General features: G+C 44.6%; 1 protein-coding gene across 1 annotated transcript in view; it reads left to right on the forward strand.

The window, feature by feature from the left end:
- Window positions 1-26,095, forward strand: part of SND1 (staphylococcal nuclease and tudor domain containing 1) — a 1,722,638-nt gene that overhangs the window by 50,886 nt on the left and 1,645,657 nt on the right. Inside the window, exon 2 of the mRNA XM_069229374.1 lies at window positions 13,142-13,291. Coding sequence (XP_069085475.1) covers window positions 13,142-13,291 — 150 coding nt within the window. The remainder of the gene's footprint in view (window positions 1-13,141; window positions 13,292-26,095) is intronic.

Here is a 26,095-nt window from a genome sequence, read left to right on the forward strand (position 1 = left end):
GTATGGGCGTACTTAAGTGAACCCTACAGAAGTAACTTTGGGGCCACCTCAATTTTTTTTCCAAGTTTCCAACTTTCCTAGAGTTTCTGTGCTTTGCATAACCGGGGTATGCAGTAGATGCTCTAGGATAACGGAGGCCAGTTAGGAAATTCTTAGCTAGACCTCAGAATTGAAAATGTACACGTTTGCAGAGGTAAACAGTTTAACCCATATTGACGATTCCCCCAACCCTCCCCTCTCTCGTTATAAGTGCACCATTTTAGAAGCTGCAGTTGGTAGTGCCTTCCTGCGCGATGGCAATACACTGTACAGAGTGTAAGATTTAGAAAAACCATGCACTACCAGCGAGTACTAAAGCCAGACTATATCCGTTCGTGGGGATGTCTGTGTGAGGATAAGGCACTGAGGGTTGTGGCAGTACTAACTCAGAACTTAGTGAGCATGTTTAATAAGAGCAGTTTGCATGGATGCTAAAGTGGAGGAGTCCTTTGCTGCATTGTGCGGCTAATGAGATCAACAAGCCACATTAATGTATGTGAAGACCCTTGCCTGTGTGTGAGGGACATTCTGCAATCAGGAGCAAGCATCAGCAAAGGAATAGGTCTCACTTACATTATAAACAAAGTATTGCATAGTAGATGTTGTTAAAGGTGGTCCTGTATTTTGGGTGCAGCATAAGAAAACTTAACGTGTGCACATCTTCACTTTGTGAGCAAAAAAGCTATAAATCCAACATGTTGTCAAGACAGCACAGTTAAAGAAAAAAAAGGAACTAGCAAGATTGATTCCTTGCATAGCCTTAAACTGCCATAAAGCTAAGCAGGAGCTGCTTTCTAAACAGAAAAAATAAATAAAATGGCATGACCAGTAAAGAAATAGTCCAAAGAATAATCGCTGACTTTGAATTACAAGCTATGCATCATGTTCCTTCTGCAGTCTAACAAAAGTACTACTTGAACACCATAACTAATGGGAAAGCTAATGGGACATTATAACCTTCCTCAAAATGCCATGACTTTGATTTAGAGCGGTGGTACTCAAAGTATGGCTGGGGCCGCATGTGGCCCTTCTGACCTTTACATGCAGTCCCCAGCTGAATGACTGCACTGGGCTGATGTTTACTTCAGAAAGCATTAACATTCAAAACTGTTAAATAAACTAGAACATGTTTATTTACAGGCGAACTGAAGTAAAAGAAAATAAGGAGTCCTGCAAAACCTAGCTCTAGGAACACATTCATTTTTCATTACATCCTGCAACAAATGTATAACAAGCATTTCCAATGCAATTGGTCTTGCATTTGCTTGAGTTAGAGCTATTAGCTTTGGAAACTCCTAACCAGACTTTTCTTGCCACACTAATGAAAAAAAAAATGCAGCGCGATCGTCTTTTCATTTGTGTGTCAAGAAAAGTCCAGTTAGGAATTTACAACGCTAATAGCTCTAACTCGAGCAAATGCGAGACCTGTTGCACCAATCAGCACGCATGGGGATGAAAACAATAAGCTGTAGAGCTCAACTCGCAAAAACACATGGGACGTGTTTTGTGACCTTTTAAAAATAAGCACGAGAAACAGAATCATGTTTACACAACATAAACAGTGAGGGGAGAGCAAGTTGGCCCTGGAAAAGCCCCCCTCTGTTTTATGTTTGCAAAGGGAGCTGGTGGGGAGGAGGGACTGAACAAGCACCCACAGAGTTGAAGTGAAACAGGCAAATGCTAAAAAAACAAAAAAAGTCCCTTACAGAAGAGATAAACAGAACTTAGTGTAATTTCACAGTACTTTGTGCTGCTCCCGAAGTGAAAAAAGGCAGGACAAAGAGGCAGAACTGACCACTAGCAAGCAACGATTTTTGAAGGACACTGCAACTAACAAACGCTGGAAGTCACTATAGTATACTTAAAAGTATACAGCAGGCCGAACACTAATGCTTGACCTAAAAGTCACTTCAGAATTCTGAAAATGTATTGCAGAAGTGTTACACCTTGGCACATCAGAATAGATTACTTCATTCAGAGAAGTATTTTGTTTAACACTGATAATTTTAAATGAGTGTAGAAATATTCATGCCTCTTCATACCCTGCCAACAATGTCAATACTGAACCAAGAGGCAAGTCGGTTGCCACGTGTAACCCTCTGGGTGATAAGTGTTATTATACTGGGACAATATTATAGTTTATTAAATCAAACACAGGTTTGTACAGCATGTATCCTGAAAATATGTATTTCAAGGTGCTCTTACATAGCATGAAAAAAGGAGGCAAAGTGAAAATATTCACTTGCCTAGGATCAAACAAGTGGGGAAGCCAGGATTGATCCTAGATTTTGTGGTTTCATGGTGTTCAATTCTATTTCATTTCAGTTTAGTAATCAAGTTAACTAATTTTTGTACTTGACTCTCCCAAGGCAGCGATAGCAAGCAGAAAGGCTTACCCCAAGGTGCGGTGGAGGGGTAGCAATTCAGATACATAACACAGCATTGTCAAATGTATGACTCGTCTAGACACCAGAGGCTTAATTTAGAGGGCAGTATGGAAAGAAACCCTTAAAATAACTCCCTGATTCACTGACCACGCCAAAAGCACCACTCCCACAGTGCTGCCATTAATGCAGCCCTTGGGTACACCACAGACCATAGTTTGTGGCCCCTGGGGAAAGTTGTGCCAAGACCCAGGATTTAGAGCCTCAGAAAATAATGGCAAACAATGGAAACCAATGGACCACTCTCTACTACTACTTAAATGATCTTTCAAAATATTGTTAATCTGAGCAGGCAGAGGAATATGAATATGTATGTATGTATATATATATATGTGTGTGTGTGTGTGTGTGTGTGTGTATATGTGTGTGTGTGTATATATGTGTGTGTGTATATATATGTGTGTGTGTATATATATGTGTGTGTGTGTGTATGTGTGTGTGTATATGTGTGTGTGTGTATATGTGTGTGTGTATATATATATATATATATATATATAGGAAGTTGGCTCTGTATGTGCTATTTCAAAGTAAGGAATAGCATGCACAGAGTCCAAGGGTTCCCCTTAGAGGTAAGATAGTGGCAAAAAGAGATAATACTAATGCTCTATTTTGTGGTAGTGTGGTCGAGCAGTAGGCTTATCAAAGGAGTAGTGTTAAGCATTTGTTGTACATACACACAGGCAATAAATGAGGAACACACACTCAGACAAATCCAGCCAATAGGTTTTGTTATAGAAAAATATATTTTCTTAGTTTATTTTAAGAACCACAGGTTCAAATTCTACATGTAATATCTCATTTGAAAGGTATTGCAGGTAAGTACTTTAGGAACTTTGAATCATTACATTAGCATGTATACTTTCTACATAAAACACAATAAGCTGTTTTAAAAGTGGACAGTTAGTGCAATTTTCACAGTTCCTGGGGGAGGTAAGTTTTTGTTAGTTTTGTCAGGTAAGTAAATCACTTAAAAGTCTCAGGTTTGGGTCCAAGGTAGCCCACCGTTGGGGGTTCAGAGCAACCCCAAAGTTACCACACCAGCAGCTCAGGGCCGGTCAGGTGCAGAGGTCAAAGAGGTGCCCAAAACGCATAGGCTTCAATGGAGGGAAGGGGGTGCCCCGGTTCCGGTCTGCCAGCAGGTAAGTACCCGCGTCCTCGGAGGGCAGACCAGGGGGGTTTTGTAGGGCACCGGGGGGGACACAAGTCCACACAGAAAGTACACCCTCAGCAGCGCGGGGGCGGCCGGGTGCAGTGTGCAAACAAGCGTCGGGTTCTCTGTAGATTTCAATGAGAGATCAAGGGATCTCTTCAGCGGTGCAGGCAGGCAAGGGGGGGGGCTCCTCGGGGTAGCCACCACCTGGGCAAGGGAGAGGGCCTCCTGGTGGTCACTCCTGCACAGGAGTTCTGTTCCTTTAGGTGCTGGGGGCTGCGGGTGCAGGGTCTTTTCCAGCCGTCGGGAAATGGAGTTCAGGCAGTCGCGGTCAGGGGGAGCCTCGGGATTCCCTCTGCAGGCGTCGCTGTGGGGGCTCAGGGGGGACAACTTTGGTTACTCACGGTCTCGGAGTCGCTGGAGGGTCCTCCCTGAGGTGTTGGTTCTCCACCAGTCGAGTCGGGGTCGCCGGGTGCAGTGTTGCAAGTCTCACGCTTCTTGCGGGGAGTTGCAGGGGTCTTTAAATCTGCTCCTTGAAACAAAGTTGCAGTTCTTTTGGAGCAGTGCCGCTGTCCTCGGGAGTTTCTTGTCTGTCTTGAAGTCGGGCAGTCCTCAGAGGATTCAGAGGTCGCTGGTCCCTTGAAAAGCGTCGCTGGAGCAGGTTTCTTTGGAAGGCAGGAGACAGGCCGGTAAGTCTGGGGCCAAAGCAGTTGGTGTCTTCTGTTCTTCCTCTGCAGGGGTTTTTCAGCTCAGCAGTCTTCTTCTTCTTGTAGGTTTCAGGAATCTAAATTCTTAGGTTCAGGGAAGCCCTTAAATACTAAATTTAAGGGCGTGTTTAGGTCTGGGGGGTTAGTAGCCAATGGCTACTAGCCCTGAGGGTGGGTACACCCTCTTTGTGCCCCCTCCCAAGGGGAGGGGGTCACATCCCTAATCCTATTGGGGAATCCTCCATCTGCAAGATGGAGGATTTCTAAAAGTTAGTCACTTCAGCTCAGGACACCTTAGGGGCTGTCCTGACTGGCCAGTGACTCCTCCTTGTTGTTCTCATTATTTCCTCCAGCCTTGCTGCCAAAAGTGGGGGCCGTGGCCGGAGGGGGCGGGCAACTCCACTAGCTGGAGTGTCCTGCAGTGCTGGCACAAAGGGGTGAGCCTTTGAGGCTCACCGCCAGGTGTGACAGCTCCTGCCTGGGGGAGGTGTTAGCATCTCCACCCAGTGCAGGCTTTGTTACTGGCCTCAGTGTGACAAAGGCACTCTCCCCATGGGGCCAGCAACATGTCTCGGTTGTGGCAGGCTGCTGGAACCAGTAGCCTACACAGATAGTCGGTTAAGGTTTCAGGGGGCACCTCTAAGGTGCCCTCTGGGGTGTATTTTACAATAAAATGTACACTGGCATCAGTGTGCATTTATTGTGCTGAGAAGTTTGATACCAAACTTCCCAGTTTTCAGTGTAGCTATTATGGTGCTGTGGAGTCCGTGTTTGACAGACTCCCAGACCATATACTCTTATGGCTACCCTGCACTTACAATGTCTAAGGTTTGGCTTAGACACTGTAGGGGCACAGTACTCATGTACTGGTGCCCTCACCTATGGTATAGTGAACCCTGCCTTAGGGCTGTAAGGCCTACTAGAGGGGTGACTTATCTATACTGCATAGGCAGTGTGAGGTTGGCATGGCACCCTGAGGGGAGTGCCATGTCGACTTACTCGTTTTTGTTCTCACCAGCACACACAAGCTGACAAGCAGTGTGTCTGTGCTGAGTGAGGGGTCCCCAGGGTGGCATAAGATATGCTGCAGCCCTTAGAGACCTTCCCTGGCATCAGGGCCCTTGGTACCAGGGGTACCAGTTACAAGGGACTTACCTGGATGCCAGGGTGTGCCAATTGTGGAATCAAAAGTACAGGTTAGGGAAAGAACACTGGTGCTGGGGCCTGGTTAGCAGGCCTCAGCACACTTTCAATTCAAAACATAGCATCAGCAAAGGCAAAAAGTCAGGGGGTAACCATGCCAAGGAGGCATTTCCTTACAATATATATATATCCTGTGAGTTGCAGTAACAAAAGTGAAGCAGCATCAATGCGTCCAGTTACATATAAAAAGTCAGATGTGCTGCATCATTTTTTACGTTCATTTTTTTGGTGCTTTATTAGTTATACACACAGGAAATGGTTCACAGCAGAGTATTTTGAAACCTATGAAAGAAGTATAGTGTTTGAACAATCTGCCAAGCTAAATTGACTCTTAATTGAGAGGCAGCATAAAAACACACACATTACAAGAGACTTTTTCAGTCTAGAGCCTGGAGTGTGCAGCTGCTGTTAGAAAAGCAGCCCTCGTCTTCCCAGCCGTACAGTGTGCTTGGCATGCCCATACATGAAACATACTATATACTTTCCCTCTTTTGTTTCAAGATGTTTGTGATCCACTTTGTTGCCACTTTCAGATTTCTGTTTTTTGAGGGGTGGTGATGTAAACTGTATCTGAAGTGTAGCTGTCGTATTATGCCACTTCGATAAACTCTCAACTAGCTGCTTGGAAGACGCTTTGTATTTTTTAATCCTATTTCCAGGTACATAAATAATTTAGAATTCACGCAATTAACAGCCAGAATCTCCTTTGAATGAGTTTGTGCTTCTCAACTGTTAGAGTATTTAGAATGAAAACTTTTTGAGAGACCTACTGCTGAACGCAGTGGCCCTGTTCTGGTGTGCAACAGAGGGAGTGAGGAGGAAAAACACAGGCAGGGGCTTGTCCTCCTACAAAGGTTTATGCCTTAAGCGAAACAAAAGCCCAGGCCTTTACTGCCGGGTTAACTGTTGTGGCAAAAATGCAAACTGTACACTTTGCTTAGAAAATCCTCACCCACCATGGTTACCCCTTGGTGACATGCTTCATCATTGGATCCTTCCCGTTTTGCTGCGGAACGGGGCATGATGCAACTGACGAATTACGTGGAAGCACTTTATATGTAATCCACTATGATGATGTATAATAGGAATGAGGGGCCATAAAAATCTGAAAAATACCTGCCTCCTAGGTAAACTGTTTTAATAATTGCCCTAGTGGTGGTACGGTTAAAACAGGGTGAAATGGGAGAGGTGTTATGAATCTGCCTTCTTTTTCTCACATAACAGGAAGGCACATAATTTGTCGTTTGCGGAATTGACTGAATGATGAAGCATTTCACACTAAGGGGTAACCCTGGTGGGTGAGGGTTTTCTAGGGGAACTATAGATTTTCCACTTTTGCCAGGGGTGGGGGGGGTCTAGTACTAGTGTGCAACAGATGGCAATAAGGCTTGCCTGACCACTTTGTGGTTGCAAGTGTAGGGAGGGATAGAAAGAGGGTTGGGGAAAAAGGGCCTACCTCTTGTGCCAACCATTTTTTTCTACAGCTGTAGTCTTGAAGCTAGGGAATCCCTCCACGCTTTCCTACTCAATGTGCTTCTAGCAATCATGCTGTGGAGGTCTAGATGGTAATTACAGGATGTGCTGCGGGCCCAGACAATTACTTAGATATCACTACACTGAGAATAGGCTGGAAAAGGCAGACCCTCTTGTATTTATATCCTACTCGTCACACCTCTTTTCCTACTGCTAAAGTAATCAGTGGTTCTTCCGAAAATTCATCAGTGTCTGCTAAAAAAACAGCTTTGTAGGCCTCTGAAATGAAGCTCGGGGTGACTTGCAAGTTGAACTGTTTTTTTTTTTTTTAGGTGGCAAGCCTGACGTCGGGCGAAAACTGAATTTTCTCTAACGCATCGGTTGGCTAAATAGATGTATATTTACTAATTGGCTGTCAGATTTGCAAGTAGCAGAGAAACATTTTTATTTAGCCACTCACTGGCTAAATATTGGAAATTCTGTACTATTTGGTCAGTTGCTTTTCAAATAGCAAGGGATCTTCACTCTTTACCACCTGCTTGCTAAATAGCAGGCATTATGTAGTGTTTGACTGGAAACCATGCACAAAGCTAATTATCTTTACTGTTTTACCCATCCCTGTGCCTAAATCGAAGACCTTATTTATCATTTGGCTGACAGCCCCGCAAATGGGTACGTTCAACTATTTATCTGGCTGCCGGCTAAATAGAGATTCAGCACTGTTTGGCCTATGGCTGTGGAAATAAAAAAAAATTACTATTTACCGAGCCGCTGGCTCAGTAGTAGAGAATGTGCAGTATTGTCCATTGGCTGTGCAGATTGTCAAAGTTCACTCAGGAAGAATGGCAGACAGTATGTGTAATTTGGCCAGTAAAAAAAAGCTTCAATATTTACTTGGGTGTTGGGCAAGTATCTAAAATTTGTTTGATCAGTGCCTTGCAATAGCAGTGGAATTTCAGTATTTACCCGGCATCTGGCTAATTATCAGTCATTATGTACTGTTTTGCTGGCTGCCATGCAAATAGCAAAGACATTTTACAGTTTACCTAGTCTGTGGCTAAATAGCAGACATTGTCTTGTGACAAAGAAACGCAAAAATGTTACATTATTAACCCAGCTAGTGGCTAAAGAGTGAATTTTATTCAGTACTTGTCCAGCTGCCTTTAAATAGGCAAGAAACTTTACTGTTTTCCTGGCTACTGGCATAATACCAGGCATTATGTACAATTTGTCCAGAGGCTACGCAACCGTAAATAAACATTACTTACCTGGCTGCTGGGTAAATAGCAGACCTTATGAACTATTTGGATTGTAGTCTTGCAGATAGCAAAGAAACATCCTTATTCACCTGATCACTTGATAAATGGCAGAGCATGGGCGGTTTGGCCAGTAGCCCTGCAGATGGCAGAGAAACTTCACTATTTACTCGGACCCCTTCTGAGCACATGAAATTGTGTTCTACCTAGTGCAGATTTCAATAGGCACATATCACCAGACTAACTGCAAACAAGGAGTGAGCACATACCTATCCCCTTATACAAGTCAGTGCCAAAACTGGTTTAATTATATTTCTGCCAGGACAGCACGTTTTTGTAGTATGAAATTCCCAATACCAGTTTAAAACAAGGTTTTCAAGTTCATTTAAAAGGCGTGGCTCAGATTGCCACTCTAGTATATGAAGGGCCAATACACAATCACTTGGCAGGCCCTTTATGTAGCTGTCATGTGCTCCACAATTGTTCCTGCCCTATTAAGTTTAGCTGCTAAGATGATCGGAGTCTCTGCAAACCAGTGAAAATGTTCTTTTCTACAGCTATGCACTTGCTCTTAATCAGAACGTCATGAGAAATTTACAATGTGTAGATATGATGACCAAAAAGCCCCACGCATTTTCTCTACCTCCTACACCTAATTCAAATCCCCTTATTCACTGGCCATTGGCTGTATGTATGTACTGTTATTTATATAGCACAAACCTAGCTGTGAAGCCACATAGTGCTGTACATTACATGAAGGGTTAGTCAAACGGAAAGATCTGTACGTCAAGTGAGTATTATACAAATACATTTTGCGCACTGTACCCAGTTTTAGGAAAATTATTTGCACTGAATCACATTGTCTAGTCTAATGCAGAGGCTGGGATCCAAACTTGGGTCTCCATGTTCTAAAGGTGGCAGCTCAAAGCCTATAAGCTACCTATCCTTCACTACCAAAGGTTCTGACCCCTGTAACACTGCCCTCTGTGTTCTTTAATATCCCCTGCTGGACCTCAGACAATGCTGTAACTACCTCTACATTGGGCAAGCCCTCTGAAGCCCTCTGCTAAGTCTTAGAGCCCATCCTATCCATTCTGCTAACCTCAGTCTTACAGATGGCTGACCAAATTTGCACCTGCTCTCACCTCTGGCAGCTCTGAGACTCCTCAAAGCTCACCGGATGGCCTGTTTCAGAGCTCCCATTATTGGCCCTCGGACTATTATCCTACCTGGATTTCTCCTTCTCTCAATGCCACTGAGAAACTTTGGCCTCCTAGAAGGACTTGCAGTGCCCACAACACCACTTTTCTGGATTTCATAGTCCCACATAACACTCAGTGAATCCACCATCTCAGTGACCCTGTAGGTCAGTGCCATTGGCTCTCAGAATCCCCATGCTGGTCCACATTTGCCCTTAGAATCATCTACAGCCTCCCCTTTTCCAGTTCTAAAAGTATCTGACCTCTGGAGTCTGTAAAATCTACTCGAGACTTAGATTGCCCTCGGAGATTGTCAGATCCTTTTGCAAGTACTTAGTTCACTACTGTCAGCCACCCCTCAAAGAATTCATATTCTGCTCTTTCGAAAAGTTGGTTACACTTCTGTTGCTATAAGAGCTTGTCCACCCTTTGTCAGCACAACATTTCGGGTTGGCCATCATATTTTCAGACCCCTGTTTGACAGCACTCAGAGCCTTAATGCCAGTGTGCAGACTACCTCCCTCAGTTACTTTTCCGTGCCACCTCTTCTGGTCCTCTGAGGCCCTTAGCTGAATCTCTGAAAACGTTTTGCACCATGCTTTACATGCCTTTATTGCCACCTGGCTAGCCCAAGATTCTGTGTTGATCTTTCCATTCTGACCACCTTCAGCACCCTGTCTGATTATATGGCCCCTTAGGCTTCAAGTACTGAGTTTTGCCAGCTTACACTTTACACTGTCTCCCATGATTCCATCCTTGCTACCCTAGAATGGCCTGTCCCTCCCTTTGCCAACCCTCACTGATTACTTAACCCATATGTTGCCCATTGAGCATCACAGAAACTCTTTGGTGGTTCTTAAAATTTCTCTTATCTTCAGAATACCTCATTTGCTGCTCTTTTTTTTAAATTGGTGCTAAGAGCCATCTGTCAGCCCCTAGACAACTTCTAAATCATCTCGGCTGATAGTACAGCCCTTCCAACTCTGTCCTCAGCCTTCACGACTGAACTGACCATCAATCTTCGAATTTGTGACCTCCCAAAACTTCAGACTACTCTACTGTTCTTGACACTTGTAGCCTCTTTACAGGCCTTCAAAACACTTCTGCCACATATATACCTCCACCACTCCTCAACCTACCTTCAGAGGATCAAGAACGACTTGTCCGGTGCTGAAGGTGCCATTTACTGGCCTTGATTCATAGTTCTGACACAGCTCTTTGTTACTTAGTCCTTCTGCGGGCCATCTGAGCCCATCAATCTGCAGCATCCCTGGCCCCCTCATATGCTTGTCAGAGCCCTCTTGTGATCCTGAGCTTCTCTTTGGGCTTATCATTGATGTTGACATTCCGTTTGTTAACTGGCACCAATTTTTGCTGACTAGTCCTCTTAAGTTTCTCAAACCCTGTCTGTCAACTTTCACAGCCCACGGGTCTTTAAACCCATCCACCTTTAGTCCCTCTACTCTCTGATCCACCCTCGGGCTCACTCTACCATTATCTTTTACAACTCTGAGCTGAGGAACCATTCTGGCTTTCTATATATGTTGCATGGTCTCATTTTACAGCACATACTTAAAATCAGTTCTGTACGTGTGCTAAATAAAGTGGAGACTTCTAGGGGTTCACTGCATAAGCATTAATAAAAAACTTTTGCTTGAGGGATATCATAATATATGCTGGTAATAATCACACGTCTCCTTCTGGTCTTAATGTATTTCTATGATTTCTGTTCTTGGGCCTCATCCTCCTACTGCTCCAGTCCTCCTTTTCTGGGTTGTTTTTGTCCTACTCCTGTAGCCCTGGTCACCCTGGTGGTAGTTCAGTGAACCTGGTGCTTCTCAGGAGTCCTTCATACCCTTGGCCTCCCTGGCCCTCCTCCTTCCTGCTTCCAGTCTTCTTTACCCTGCTCCTTCCTGGCCTCCTGCATTGCTTCTACAGATACAACTCACCCTGATCCTGCTAGGCTAAATATTTTGGATAATGTATCCAGTCCAATAGATGAATTATATAAACAAATGTCAATAGTAATGTATGTATTTTATTAAATATTTGAGATTCTCATTATTGTGGTTGGGCCATCATTGGTTACTTTTGATATTGAAGTTATATGTTTTTCTTAGGTTGATAAATCTTCGACATAGTGAAAGACTGGATATTAGCAAGTCCAGGGGAAAAACATTTGTATTGATCTGTTCATACTAGCCCTTCTGTTGGTCCACATCCTGGTCCATATCTGCCTCCTGGCTGTCCTCTTCCACCTCTTAACAGTTCTCCTTCCTTCCTCTTCTAGAGGACTTCAGCCAGGTATAGCTTCCAAGCCGGTTACTCAGGATTTTATTTTGTGGAATTCCATATTTCTTTTTCTCAGACAACAGTCCAGAACAGAAATGAGGGCCTAGGACAGACAGGGCCCGGCCCACGTATAACACAGCTTTAGCATTTTAGTAACTGATCTACTATTCTGCATGATACATTGGGCAGGTGATTAAAATGCCTGAAGGGTGCTACTCATGATATGGGAGCAATACGCCTCTTTGCCTTAACCCCCACTACACTGAGTTAATAGTGTGAGAACTGTTTATTCAGCGTCAGCTGTGTGAATAAGCATGTTTCTTGTTAATTAGGTACTTTGCCTGCCTGTCTTTAGCTTTCACCCTGTTCCAAGGAAGCATGATTAATTATTTTTTAACCTAATATACCTCCTGCAAGTGCTCTCAAATACAATTCCTAGCACCAGTTGCATTGTCAGCACTCCTCCTTCTGTGACCCAGATACCACCTGTGACTCTGCACTCCGTTTGCTGTTGCTTGTTTGGTGCTACTGTGTTGCCAGGCCTGAAATATTATCCAAGCACAATGCCCCTTAAAATATTGCTTGGAACTAGTAGAAAGGCTTTCATAAGAAACACAAAATGAGCCCAGCCCTCTAATACCATCAAAAGGAGGTTCATGACATGAGGAAAAATCAATGTTTTGTCATGAGGAAAATGTGTAATGTGAATTAAAAACACTCATTCTTTGGTGACCGCCAAATACTCCCAGGTTGCAGCACAAAATATTTGTCATACCCTGAAAGTTTGATTCCTGCATTTTATTATTTGAATATAAATGAATATATTCTAAATTGATTCTACTAATCTGTCTGTAAGCAGCTTAACTTAATGTGTGTACTTGCTTTCAAATGCTTTATAAGATTTCTTATATCCCCAATGCAAGTTGGCCACTACCCTGTCATTTTCTGAAGTCCCTTTCTCTTTATGTCCAGCTAAATATAGACCTTCACAGTATTTATCCACGTAACTGGAATTTAGTACATATATCTACTGTTTAACCTGCTTCCAGAGAAATAGTGAAGTTTCAGATGTATTCAGGAAGGCCTCTGATAAATAGTAGGAATTATGTACTATTTTGCCAGTCACCGGATAAATAGCTATTATGTAATGTTTGGCTACCAGCAGGAAAGACACTTCCTTTCTTGTGAGGTGGTAGCATTTATTGATCAGCGATTTTGAGTCCACTGTAACAATTTTAAGTTTCAAGTTTAGACCTTCAGTGTTATGAGTACTTCTTGAAATTAAATTCTCATTTGAGATCAGGACATTTCCCAAGGTAAAATAGAGGGCATTTTCATTGTTGCAGCTGTTTTTCAAATATGGTTTATTTTTCTCCAGGTTCTCTCCGGTGTTGCCATTATTGTCAGAGGCCAACCTCGTGGAGGTCCTCCACCTGAGAGGCAAATCAACCTCAGCAATATCCGAGCTGGAGCTCTTGCTCGACGTGCTGCTGTCGCCCAGCCAGATTCTAAGGATACACCCGACGAGGTAGGCAAATTTTGAAGTCTGTGGCTAACTAAATTACATGGTCAATATGGATGCATATGGTGTCCTAGACAGTACGAGGCTTCAATGCATGTAGAAGCAGACGTTGCCTTAGCAAGCAAACCTGCAGGATTGCCTGAACTCCATTTGCTGGAAAAAAAAAAGTAAGAAGGATATTAAATAAGGCACTTTCCTGAGTAATTGTTGTACATGTGCAGCTGAAGTGTCCTTGGTCATCAAACTTGAGTTTATTTCCTAGGATAGTTCGGACAGGTTCATGAGCATGGCAAACCCCATATAAAATGTGGCTCATTTTATTATTGTGTACAATATTTCACATGGACCCATGAAATGCTAGTTTCACAGGTCCTGTGAAATTAGATTTTATACTGCTACATTTTGTGAAGTAATGGCACCCAAACATGTTAAATATTTAAAACATTTCACAGGACCCTGGTAAATATCGGGTCGATCATCATAACTGCCCAAACCTCTCAACAGTTTTATCATTGCCATTCGTTTATTGAACATTCTAGTTATGAAAGAAAGAGGGCCCTGAACGTTCTTATTGCAATCGGTGTCTGTTGTTGGCCGCCCCTTGCGACCCCTCTGTGTTAAAATCTTCAGATTGTTTTTTCCAACATTGGATCCAGATGAAGTCAGTATCACGGAAGGTCTTAGTTAAAACTGAAGTTTCATCGAATGGCCACTGACCAAACAAAATATTATGAAGGAACTGGGGTTTAGACTGACATTGAGGGAATAGTTTTTTTTCTGAAGTTCAGAACCTCAACCACTGCGGTTGGACAGATCTTTGGGGATAGAGGATATACCCACTTTAGGTTTTGACAATAGTGCCACGACCTGTTCATACAAAAGGTCAGCCAAAAGTTTTGAAACATTTTCTTGCTGAAGTAGCACACTTAGGAGGGCTGTGATGTGTGCAGAATTGCAGTCCAACACCCTTTAGATAAACAAAAGCAGGTTCATTCTGCCATGGCACAGTTTCACCAGAAGACATCACTGAGAGACCTCAGTCTATTGAACAGTGAGGATAACACTGAGAAAACCGAGGTGGCATAAGGAGAAGGCTCCTACGCAGTTCGCCAAAGCAGAGGGAAAAGGCGTTGTAGAAGATGTTGAAAGACTGAGATGAAGAAGAACCGGTTAACACCACTTAAATTCCACCAACCCACCAGGCAACTACGTTCAGCCGCACTACCTGTCACAAAGACCCCCCACATCTGCAGGAGCAAATCAGGAGGCCACTCCTACATCGCTGCCAAATCCTGGAATTACCTTCCACACCGTATCAGAACCAGCCCATCCCACCTTGAGTACCGCAAGAAGCTGAAGACTTGGCTATTCAACTAGGATAATGATTGGCTTACTCATTTATTCCACTACCTGGATACCCCTTGAGGGATAAGCACACTTTACAAATTCTCATAACATAACAAAATAGGGTGTAATGTTGCTCAACCGAATTATTTGGACTTGAAGTCTTCAAAAGTGGTCCTGACATCAATCTCCAAAGTGTTGAAGGGCAAGCACAAGCAAAATAACTTCACAGCTCAATGTTAAGTTTCAGTTGACAGTAATCCCTTGGAAGCAGCCTTGACTCTGAAAAGGGAATCAGCAGCGTAGGAGGGACAAAGCCTCGAGAAAAGAGGAAGACCTCAATGTTTAGCAAAAAAACTGATATTGAAGGGGGAAAACAGGCCTTGATGAAGAGGAAAGTTTGACTCCCTTAAAGGGATATTGCATCTCACTGAATCCTCAGACAGGGAGATCAACAGGAGAAACAAATGGATTTGGAATCTGTCTGACCACTAGGAAGAGCAAGAAAACATGTTCTGTTGAGGAGGGGTCCTTGAATGTGTGTGAACAGGGATTAGATGAAGACCTGGAGTCAGCTAAAAAGAGATGGAAGGTTATAGACTAACTGATCTAAAGGGGTTGATGCATACCCCTCTAGACCTTCACCTTGAAAATGTTGCAGAGTACAGCACCTTAGTTATAAAGACAGCACACATATACAATTTAGAGGACAAACAGGTAGCATTTTTTTCTCCTAGAGACCATACTGCCATCAGCAGAAGAACCAGTTCCTCCCAGTGTTGCCCAGTCTCCTGGACCATGGGGAGAGGTATTTAGGGAACGAGCCTCAGCAAAAACGGTAACACTCAGGGTGGAGGAGTACAAGCCCTCTTCCAAGGACCCTGCTTGCATCCGACATATTGGTGTGGGGCTCCATTATTATTGGTACCACACACAAAATGGCAAATGCTTCCGCTAGGAAAAAGACTATTGTGGGATGAAAAATGGATGTCAGCTGCAGCCCAGTGGACCATTGGCCACTATAATGTATTGGTCAGCAGGAACGACCACCAACAATGGGAAGAAGTGGAGTTAAACACCTCCCAGAGCTGTATAAATAGAGGAGAAAAGCTGTCATGCAGGAGTGCAAGACTATCTAAAACGTGCCTGAAATTGGTTCTGAATGTGGTGGATAAAGGCAACTGTGTAAAAGTACCACCCTAAGGAGGTATACATAGTTGAATCTCTGGCTTCAAGCAGGGTGTGCAAGTGGCTGTAGTTAGTCATTCTAGGCAAACAAAATGTCAGCTCACCTGCGGCCAACACTGGAAAGAATGAAAAAGACCATGGAACAGCAAAGGGCAGTGTTAAGTTGAGATGGCACGAAAGAAAAGATTTCCTGCTAGAAGTGGACTGAAACCAGTCTGTTGCCCCAGTTTTAAGCCCTAACCCAGCTCTCAAAGCACACCATCAGCTGGACAACACCAGAATGTACCAAAGCAGACGTTTTCGGGGAGAACGAGAGGTATAATCAGTGATTTGTTTCACTGGGTCCCCCCACAATCAGCACCTAGAGAAGGCAGGATGGGAAGATTTATTCAAAAATAGAAGTCAATCACGTCTGACAAATGGATTCTAATTATTCAAGGTGGATATGTTCTAAAACTGTAACAAGTCTCCAAGCATCACGCCAAAAGCAGACTTGCAGCAAGAATGAGCTGGTCGCTACAGCAAGTTGTCAAGACCCTTTCAAGAAAACAAGCAATAGAAAGGGTCCCAAAAGAACAGATAAAGGAGGTCTACTCGGCCTACCTCCTGATATAAAAAAAAACAAACACTGCGACCAGTTCGAGCCTTATGTGCTTTAAAAAGATTCATAAAGATGCAAAACTTCAAAATTGCAGGGCGTTATTCCACCTTTGTGGAAGGTACACTACATGCAACAGTAAATCTTGAGGATGCCTACCTGCATGTGGCAAGTAACACAAGAGGTTCCAGCAGTTCTGCATTGACAAGGTACGTGGACTAGTTCAGTGTTCTGCCCTTCCTGATAAAATCTGCGCCAAGGTTTTTCAGTGTCTTACAGTGCTTGCAGCATACTTGGGAAGACAAGGAATCCTTGTCTGTCATCTGGGTGGCAGGCTGGTAAAGGTGAGATCGCTCAGTGTCAGAAGAGTATAAACACCAGACTGTCGGTAGAATTGGGGTTTTCCCTAAACATGGGGAAATCATCTGAAGTGCTGGAGTGAGAGAAGACACTAAAGTATATAAAGTGTTGAATGCAATGCTTCAAATCTCAGCCACTGGTAAATACTCAGAGCTGCATCCCAGTCTGTTATTTTGCACACAATGCCGCCTCAGTTTTGGCCCAGCTGTATGCAAATCAGTCTTGACCATGTTCCAGCCATGTCCTCCCTGAACTGGAACACAAGTAACCCAGGACTGGTTTCACACTTGTTAAGGGCTCATCAGCTGGGTGTAACTGGTTTCTAGTGACAGTGTGCATGGGACCCGTGTCGGGGCATACCTGTCCCACTTTAAGTGACATAAAGTATTTTATACTGGATAGTGAAAAGAGATTATTGTAAGCAGGGCTAAACTCTGTGAAGGCAACTCCTTTCCAGTTACCAAGAGAATCCTGGCAATTACATAGCCCACCAGGAATTCAGAGCACGGAATCAGAGGTTAATCTGTTGAGCAAGCAACCCAAATGAGTTAGAACTAAAAAAATAAATCAAACGTTGGAGAATATTTTCCAGAAGTTGGGCAAACCACAGATGAGTTTGCATCACTGGCGAAGGCAGAATGGTACGAGTGGTCACTGGGTAATACTGTGGTAATAGATTGGTCATGAAGATTTGCATAATCATTTCTCCCATCCCACTAATAGTACTAGCCTTAGTCTGGTGCAGGCAAGTGTATGACATTAATCCTCATCATTCCTCAGTTGGTCAGATTGAAAAATATGGTTGTCCATCTGATGGAGATAACACAAGCAGAGAGACTGCAAGCTTATCTAGGCATGTTAGCAGTGCGGGCAGCTTAACCAGCAATCCTTAGCCTGCAGCACGGTTTCTCAGGGCTTTGTTTGTACACCTGATGTTATCACAGTGAGAATTGGAGGTCCCAAGAAAAGCTAGAAGGCCTACTACAAGAAAATGCTGAAGTGCAGAATGGAACATGTTCATACACTGGTGTGACTGGATTGAACTTAAGGGTAGTTGGACACAGAATGTTATAAGGGGTCAAGTATACCTCACTTCTCTTTTAGAGGAGGGCCTTTCATATGTCTAATTTAAGGGACAGATATCTGCCATAGTAACCTTTTGTAGAAATGTGATTGGAAGAAGTTTCTTTGCTGCGAAGAGTTCTTTAAGGACTGAAGTGTGCCTCCAGGAAGGTTGGGCCCCAAACCAGTGTGGAAATTAATCCTAATGCTGTTGCAGTTCCTGAAGTCTTTCTGCCTATGGTTAAGGCAGGATTCAAATGTCCATCACTCAAAGCAGCCTTTCTGATTGCCATCACATCCTTGCAGAGCATTAGCGAGTTGCAAACACAAGAGCCTTACTTGTAGACACAGAAGACCAGCTTGGTATTGAGAACAAACCCACAATTTGTGTCAACTCTTGTCATATATTCATGCCAGCCAAGCTATGCAGCTACCAGCATTTTCTAAAACCCAAGACCACAAGCAGAAAAAGCCCTTCACACTCTGTAAGTTAGAGTAATTACCTATTACTTGCAAGAAACTAGTCAAACAAAGAAGGGAACTCAATTCTTTCTCCTTTGCACAGCTAAGCAACTGTTTACCAATCACCAAGAGGACCATTGCAAAATTGCTAGTATAAACAATCCAGATATGTTACAAGACAGCAGAATTAGTGCTGGTTCTAAGACCAACAGTACATTGGATAAGGACAAAGGGTGTAACACTGTTATTTAAAGCAAATATCAGAATTAAGTTTTGCATGGCAGCTACATGGTATCCTGTTTTCACCTTCACAAACAACTATTGTGTGGCTATCGAAGCAAACAATCTAGCCAAAAAACAAGGGGAGTATCCTATCACCCTCAACTGCTTAGGATACTAATTAAACAATGCTCAAACAAAAGTTTAGCAGGAGAGGGACAAATTAAGTAATTATTACACGAAACCAATATTAACTCTTGGGTCGGAGGGATAAAAATATTTTCCTTATTTATTATATTTGTAAATATACACACACGTATCAAGGTCAGAGGCAGACTTCCTCTCTATACACAAATGACACTACAGTGGAATTTGATACTTATATATACATATTTACAATAATACCAGACATGTAAAACACATAATACATACAATATAACAAAATATGTGCCCTACTCCAACGATTTATAGAATAGTCACAACACAGAATATAATAAACAAAGTGATCAACAATTATATGGTGGCCAAGGATCTTGCACCCGGCTGTATACTGCCTTAATTTTCTTTATACAAGGTAGTAAGTAGTGCTATATAGGTTTCTTTTGGAATCAATTGATTATTTGCTCAGACTCCTTGGACCCATTGGAAATATGTCGACGCGTTTTGGCCTAAAAACTCTAGGCCTCATCAGGACTGTCGGAGAATACTGGCACCACTTTCCTTTCAATTATAGGAAGTGCACGAGCTAAAGTACTCAATTTTCGAATGCTGTCTACTGGCGCCCCTCGTTGACAAACCGGCGTCGGTGCAGTGATTTCACCAAGTTTTTTTAGCGTTTGCCCAACGCCACGAGTCCACAGTCTCGGTGTCGATGCACGCAGCTGAAACGCTGCTTCTACTCTTTCGAGAGTATCGGGAGCAAAACAAAGCACATTTGGGACAGAGTATTAAAACACCTGTTTGCAAACAAACTTAATTTAGCCCAGCCTCCCACGAGGGTAGAAATCTGCCACATAATTAATGCACAGCATGTGAATGCAGAAAAGATTCTTGCTGCAAAATAAAATCATTACTTATTGTTCTGCATCTTGGGTAATGTTCTGGATTCTCATGACTCTACCGCCTCCCTGGAAATGAGATTGTTAAACATGAAATGTGTAAAAAAAAAGAAATTGTTGGAAAAGGGGTCTGTAGTTGGCAGTGGTTTGCACCCTGTCCAAGTAGACCCTCACTCTAGTCAGGATCAGGGAGTGACCCAGCTAAGATAACCTCTGTTCACCTCCTTGGTAGCTTGGCATGAACAGTCAGGCTTCTCAGAAGCAATATGTAAAGTATTTATTCTCGGGCGCTCTCGCGCTCCCTCTCGCTTTGTTGAAAAGCAAAGTGATGAGTCGGTTCCTTACTTGCAGGGAAGGTGATGCAGTTATTTCCTGACACGCAGCTTCGGTTCCTTCGAGGTGAGGGGTCAATGGAAAAATTCACGACCTGGCAGCGATGTGTGGAAAATCCAGACGCGCTCTGTTAATGGAGCTGTGGTGAAATACGTGCTGTTTCAGTTCAGCTGCAGGACAGATGATGCGTCTATATTCAGCTGTGGAGGTGGGTGAATTTTATCCTTCAGATCACCAGCTTACACTTACAAGGGTTCAGGGACTGGAATTTGCAGTGCTTGGCAAGTCCAGACTAAAAGTGCCCAGACACTGGCAGATGAAGTCTGTCTCTGGGACCTCTTAACATGAGGCAAGCTCAGTTCAAGCCTTTGGAGAACCTTGGAAAGCAGGATGTAGAAAGCAAAGTTCAGTCCTTTCCCTCAGTGGACAAAAGCAGTAGGCCAGCACACTAAAGCAGCGGGCAGAGTTGGCAGTCCCTCCTACAGCATCCAGCTGTTTTTCCTGTTACAATGTGCTCAGTCCAGAAGTGTCCTAACTTTGTGGTGTCATAGGTCCAGTACTTATACCCATTTCTGCCTTTGGAATAGGCAAACTTGCCCTGGTCCCAGACACACTCCAGGAGTTTGGGGACTGCTCTGTGTGAGGACAGGCACAGCCCTGTTCAGGTGGAAGTGTCAGCTCCTCCCACCACTGTAGCTCAGGAAGACCCATCAGGACCTCAGGTCCCTTTGTGACTGTCTAGAGTGAATTCACAAACAGCCCAACTGTCATCCTGACCAGACGTGTATTCCACAGACAAGCAGAGGCACAGAACTGTTAAGCAAGAAAATACCCACTTACTAAAAGTGGCGTTTTCAAACTTGCAAATCAAAAACGAACTTCAACAAAAGATGTATTTTTAAATTGTGAGTTAATTGACCCCAAACTCCATGTCTCGATCTGCTCCCAATGGAAAATTACACTTAAAATATATTTCAAGGCAATCCCCATGTCACCCTATGGGAGAGAGAGTCCTTGTAATAGTGAAAAACTAATTTAACCATATTTCACTATCAGAAAATGTAAATCATATCAGTACATGTCCTGCCTTTTAAATAAACCACACCCTGCCCATGAGGCTGCCTTGGGCCTACATTAGGGGCGACTTGCATGTGGTAAGAGGGAAGGTTTGGCCTGGCAAGTGGGTGCACTTGACAGGCTGAAATGGCAGTTAAAACTGCCCACACAGACACTGCAGTGGCATGTCTGAGACATGTTTACAAGGCTACTCATGTGGGTGGCACAATCAATGCTGCAGGTCCACTAGTAGCATTTGATTTACAGGCCCTGGGCACATGTAGTGCACTTTACTAGGGATTTACCAGTAAATCAAATATGCCAATAAGGGCTAAACCAATCACCAATACAATTTAGACAGAGCACTTGCACTTTAGCACTGGTCAGCAATTGTAAAGTGCCCAGAGTCCTAAAGCTGACAAAAACCAAATTCAGCACAGGATGAAAAACAAGCAGTCAGACGTAAAAACATAAGGAAACCACACTGTTATAAATGGGGTCTCTAGTTGGCAGTCAGTTTGCACCCTGTCCAAGTAGGGACCCTCACTCTAGTCAGGATAAGGGAGATACCCACTCAGATAACCCCTGCTCACCCCCTTGGTAGCTTGGCACGAGCAGTCATGCTTATCTCAGAAGCAATGTGTAAGGCATTTGCATATAACAGAGTAATAAGTGAAAACACCACAAAAGGACACCACACCAGTTTTAGAAAAATAGCCAATATTTATATTCATAAAACAAGATCAAATACGATAAAAATCCAACATACAGTAAGAAAAAATATATTCTGCAAGATTTACTCAAAACTACACTTCCTTGAAGTCGATAGCTCCACCTGGGGCTATGACGGCGTCGTGATAAACAAAACCAGCAGTTCAGGCCGGCCGCAGCGTTGCGGGCCAGCTACAATGTCGGGAAGACCCAAAAACAGTACCTTGGATTTGCAAGGCGTCGTGCTCCTTGTGGTGAGCCCCAGAGAGCGGCGTCACTGACGTCGCAGTGTTGGTGCAGGAGTCGCCAGGCCCTTGAGGTCACACGTGTTGCAGATCGAACTCCAGTTTGATGAAGTCAGGTGAGCCGGCGTGGATGGCATCGGGGCTACGGAGCGAAGCGGGGCGATGCGATGTGCGGTGTCCACAGGTCATGGTGCAGGCAGCAGCTCGGTGACGGCATCCAGCGGTGTCAGTGAGACCAGGGCTGCGGTGTGAAGCGGGGCGGTGTGACGTGCGGTGTCCACAGGTCGCGGTGTAGGCAGCGTTGCTGAAGCGCTGTCGGTAGGCCCAAGCCAGCAGTGCGGGACGGGGCGGTGCTTCGTGACCCTCACAAGCGGTGTCCATAGGCCACGGTGCAGGCAGGATGCCTGGTGATGAGACCGGAGTTGATGGTGCTGGCGTTGGTGGACCGGGGCTGCAGTGCGGGATGGGACAGTGCTTCGTGTACCTCATGAGCTGTGTCCACAGGGCACTGTGCAGGCAGCGTCACTGGTGTCAGCAGGATCGGCGGCTTCAGGGATGCCCAGGCTGCGGTGTGAGCAAGCGATGCTGGAGTGCAGGGCCCACCGTTCACGGTGCGAGCAGCGACTCAGTGAAGTCATCCAACGACTGCATCGGTGAGACCAGGGTCACGGTGCGAAGCGGGGCAGTGCGACTCCGTGTGATGTTGGCAGGTCATGGTGCAGGCAGCGGCGTTGTTGGCAGCGTCGCAGTGGGTTCTCCTCTTGAACAGCACAAAACACACAGTTCCCAGTGCTGCAGGTCGAGGAAACTGAAGTCGTTGGTGTTCCTGAGACTTCTAACTGGAGGCAAGCTCTACTCCTAGCCCTTGGAGAATGTTCTCAAGCAGGACACACAGCAAAGTTCACTCTTTGCACTCTTTCCAGGCAGAAGCAGCAACTGCAGGCCAGTCCAGAAAAGCAACACAGCAAAGGGACAGTACTCCTCCTTCAGCTCTTCTCCTGGGCAGAGGTTCCTCTTGATTCCAGAAAGATTCTATAAGTCTGGGTTTTTGGGTCGTCTTCTTATACCCAGTTCTGCCTTTGAAGTTGGCAAACTTCAAAGCAAAGTCTCAAGTGTTTGCAAGATCCTCCCTTGGCCAGGACCCAGACACTCACCAGGTGGTCAGAGACTGCATTGTGTGAGGGCACGCACAGTCCTTTCTGGTGTGAGTGACCACTCCTCTCCTCCAGCACAGATGGCTAATCAAGATATGCAGGCTACACCCCAGCCCCCTTTGTGTCACTGTCTAGAGGAGAGGTGTGAACAGCCCAACTGTCAAACTGACCCAGACGGGAAATCCACAAACAGGCATTCACAGAATGGATTAAGCAAGAAAATGCCTACTTTCTAAAAGTGGCATTTTCAAACTAACAATCTAAAAAACTTCACTAAAAGATGTATTTTAAAATTGTGAGGTCAGAGACCCTAACCTCCAAATTTGTATCTGCTCTCAGAGAATCTGTGCCTTAAGGATATTTAAAGGCAGCCCCCATGTTAACCTATGAGAGAGAGAGAGGCCTTGCACAGTGAAAACCGAATTAGGCAGTAAAAACAGACTTTAAAAAAATAGGAGGAAGAAGGCAAAAAGTTTGGGGATAACCCTGCAAAAAAGGCCATTCCCAACACATGCCAAGACTGGCCTAACAAGGCTATAGAAAGAATTGGCAAGCCACAACAAATGAGTTGCCAAACTGAAAATGAGGACCACCTCGAGGGGTGGGTATCTGACGCCTTAAGAGGATGAGCAGGATAACCTAAGGGTTGATGCCGCCCAACAGAGTATAATTAACTGTTATTCTGCTATATCGTGGTTGGGTCTGGAAATACATAAATCAGTATTTACCTTTTATTCTACAAGCAACAAAACAGTATAGTATTTCACAATTTTTTTTATGTAATTGTTTCCCTGTTCAAAAAGGTGAGTTGGAGTTTGGTTATCTGCCAGTTGCCAGACTTTGCATCTGTTGCTTTCAGGTCTTTGCAGATTCTTTCAATCTACAGTAGAGGTAGATAGGCTCCCTTCCAGGAGAGGGCAAGGGTCACGTTTTTGGCGCTGAAGTCTGCCTCACGGTTGTGCAGCTATTAGTGTGATTAACTTAATGAAAGATCAATAAGTGAATGGTCACAGTTTAGGCAGGTCTGTTTTGCAAGACAGTCTTACAATGTACTCCTGTTAGAAAGTAAATCAACAGGCAGTGATATACATAGGCTGTACACATGCAATGTACTAAGACATTTTGATGGACAAGGTCATGTGCAGTGTATCTACAGTCACCAACTTGGGGGAATTGGGCATCATCTTCCCCTCACCCCCTTCCTACCAACCGAACCAAGCCATGCCACAATCATTAGTTAGTATCATCAATTTCTTCCAAAACTATTTCAGAATTTGGGTCCAGTAATGTGGTAAACAAGTCTCTCTACTCAGGTCATGCACCACCCTTTCATTGTAACTGTTGAGCCTCATGAGTCGCCTCTGTCAGGGTCCACTCCCTGACATCCTTGTTCCATTGTGGTGTCTCTGGTGCACTCTGCCCCATCCATGTGATAAGTTCCTGCCGTCTGGCTAAGACTAACACCAATTGCACAAACTTGTACAGCATTTTCATGCCCTTTGGGTTCTAAATGTAGCCCAGTAGGCAACACTTTGGGGTGCATGTCATGTGTAGATGCATAATACTTTTTATGTCAGAGACCACCGAGACGAAGTCCTGCACCAGCCTGTGCTGCCAAGTGAAATGCAGGATGTCTGCATCTCCTGCACCGCTGCAGGACAACTATTAGCTCATGGTGGGGATATGCCATGCAGGTCCGTGGGTGTTGAATGCCTTGTGAAGGAAATTATAGTGTATCACTTGAAAGTGGGCGTTGCATGATACAGTGTGTGTAAGCTCTAACTCGTGACCGTTCCTAGGTTCCCAAGGGGACTCCTAGACCAATATCCCAGCCCCTCCGCATCCATGCACATGGATCTGTACAATAGTGTGATCAATGAGGGCCAGAACCACAGAATAGGATTCCCAGGGTTTGTATAGGTGCTTGGGCTGCAGGGTAATATGGCCAGGCTGCCCTGGTAATTTTGGCGTGGCTAGCAAAGTGCACAAATTGACCAGGCCTGAGAGTTCATCGCAGGCGTGGTCAAAGGAGATAAGTCTCCCCTGGTAGAGATCTCCCAAATAGGCATACCCCACACCCTCCATCTTGCCATACCCCGAAGAACATGCCCTCCATCTGCCGAACTGGTTTTAATGCCCAAACTGTCATTTCTCTAAGGAAAGGGTCCCGTCTCAGCACTACTTGAGCTAATGGTTTCCAAACTGTTGCTGTCTGCCTGATTATGTATGGAATGTCGGCTGACAGTCTGGTGCCCTCCATCAGTAACTTGGGCAATCACCTAGTTCCAGCCAGCAGGCTTCATACAGACGATGGGCAGCATAGTAATACAAATCAAGATGCTGGACTTCCAGCCCCCGTCTTTGTACCGTCTACCCATTGTCACCAAGGCCACTCTATTGCTCAGGCCCAACCACAGTAGGGAGATAAGGGTGGAGTCTTGCTGCTTATAAATCCTTGAGGGGAGGGGGCACAGTTTTCTGCAGCACATACAGGCATCGGGGAGCAGATCCATTTTCGCAATGGCCATCTTCCCCCATGAAAGTGCTGCAGTGTGTTCCAGAAGGTAACTGACCTCAATGCGTCCAAGATGCTGTCTATGTTTTGTTGTGGCTGTAACTTGTGTATGCTACCTGAATACCAAGGTTTCTGAACTGCGTCAGTTTCCAGCAAAGTCCCAGCACAGGTAAGCGATCTATTGGAGTACCAACTAGTGAGACAATAGGGAACAGGGATTTGTCGCATTTAGCTGGAGTCCTGAAATCTTCCAAAAGTCGTCCAGAATCACAACAGTCTCGGCACGGCGTCTATGGGTAAGGAGAGATGGAACAGGGCATCGTCTGCATAGAGTGAAATGACGTGGAGTTTCCCCTATTAGTGTGCCATAGTCATGCAGGTGCCTATGGAACCAAATCGCTCAGGGCTCTATTGTGAGGGCAAATGTCAGCGGAGACCACGAACAGCCCTGCTGTGTACTGTGGCCCAGCCTCCATGGCTCTGAGCAGCATCTCCCCACACACAC

This window comes from Pleurodeles waltl, chromosome 4_1 (assembly GCF_031143425.1).
Source record: "Pleurodeles waltl isolate 20211129_DDA chromosome 4_1, aPleWal1.hap1.20221129, whole genome shotgun sequence".
Classification (NCBI taxonomy): domain Eukaryota; kingdom Metazoa; phylum Chordata; class Amphibia; order Caudata; family Salamandridae; genus Pleurodeles; species Pleurodeles waltl.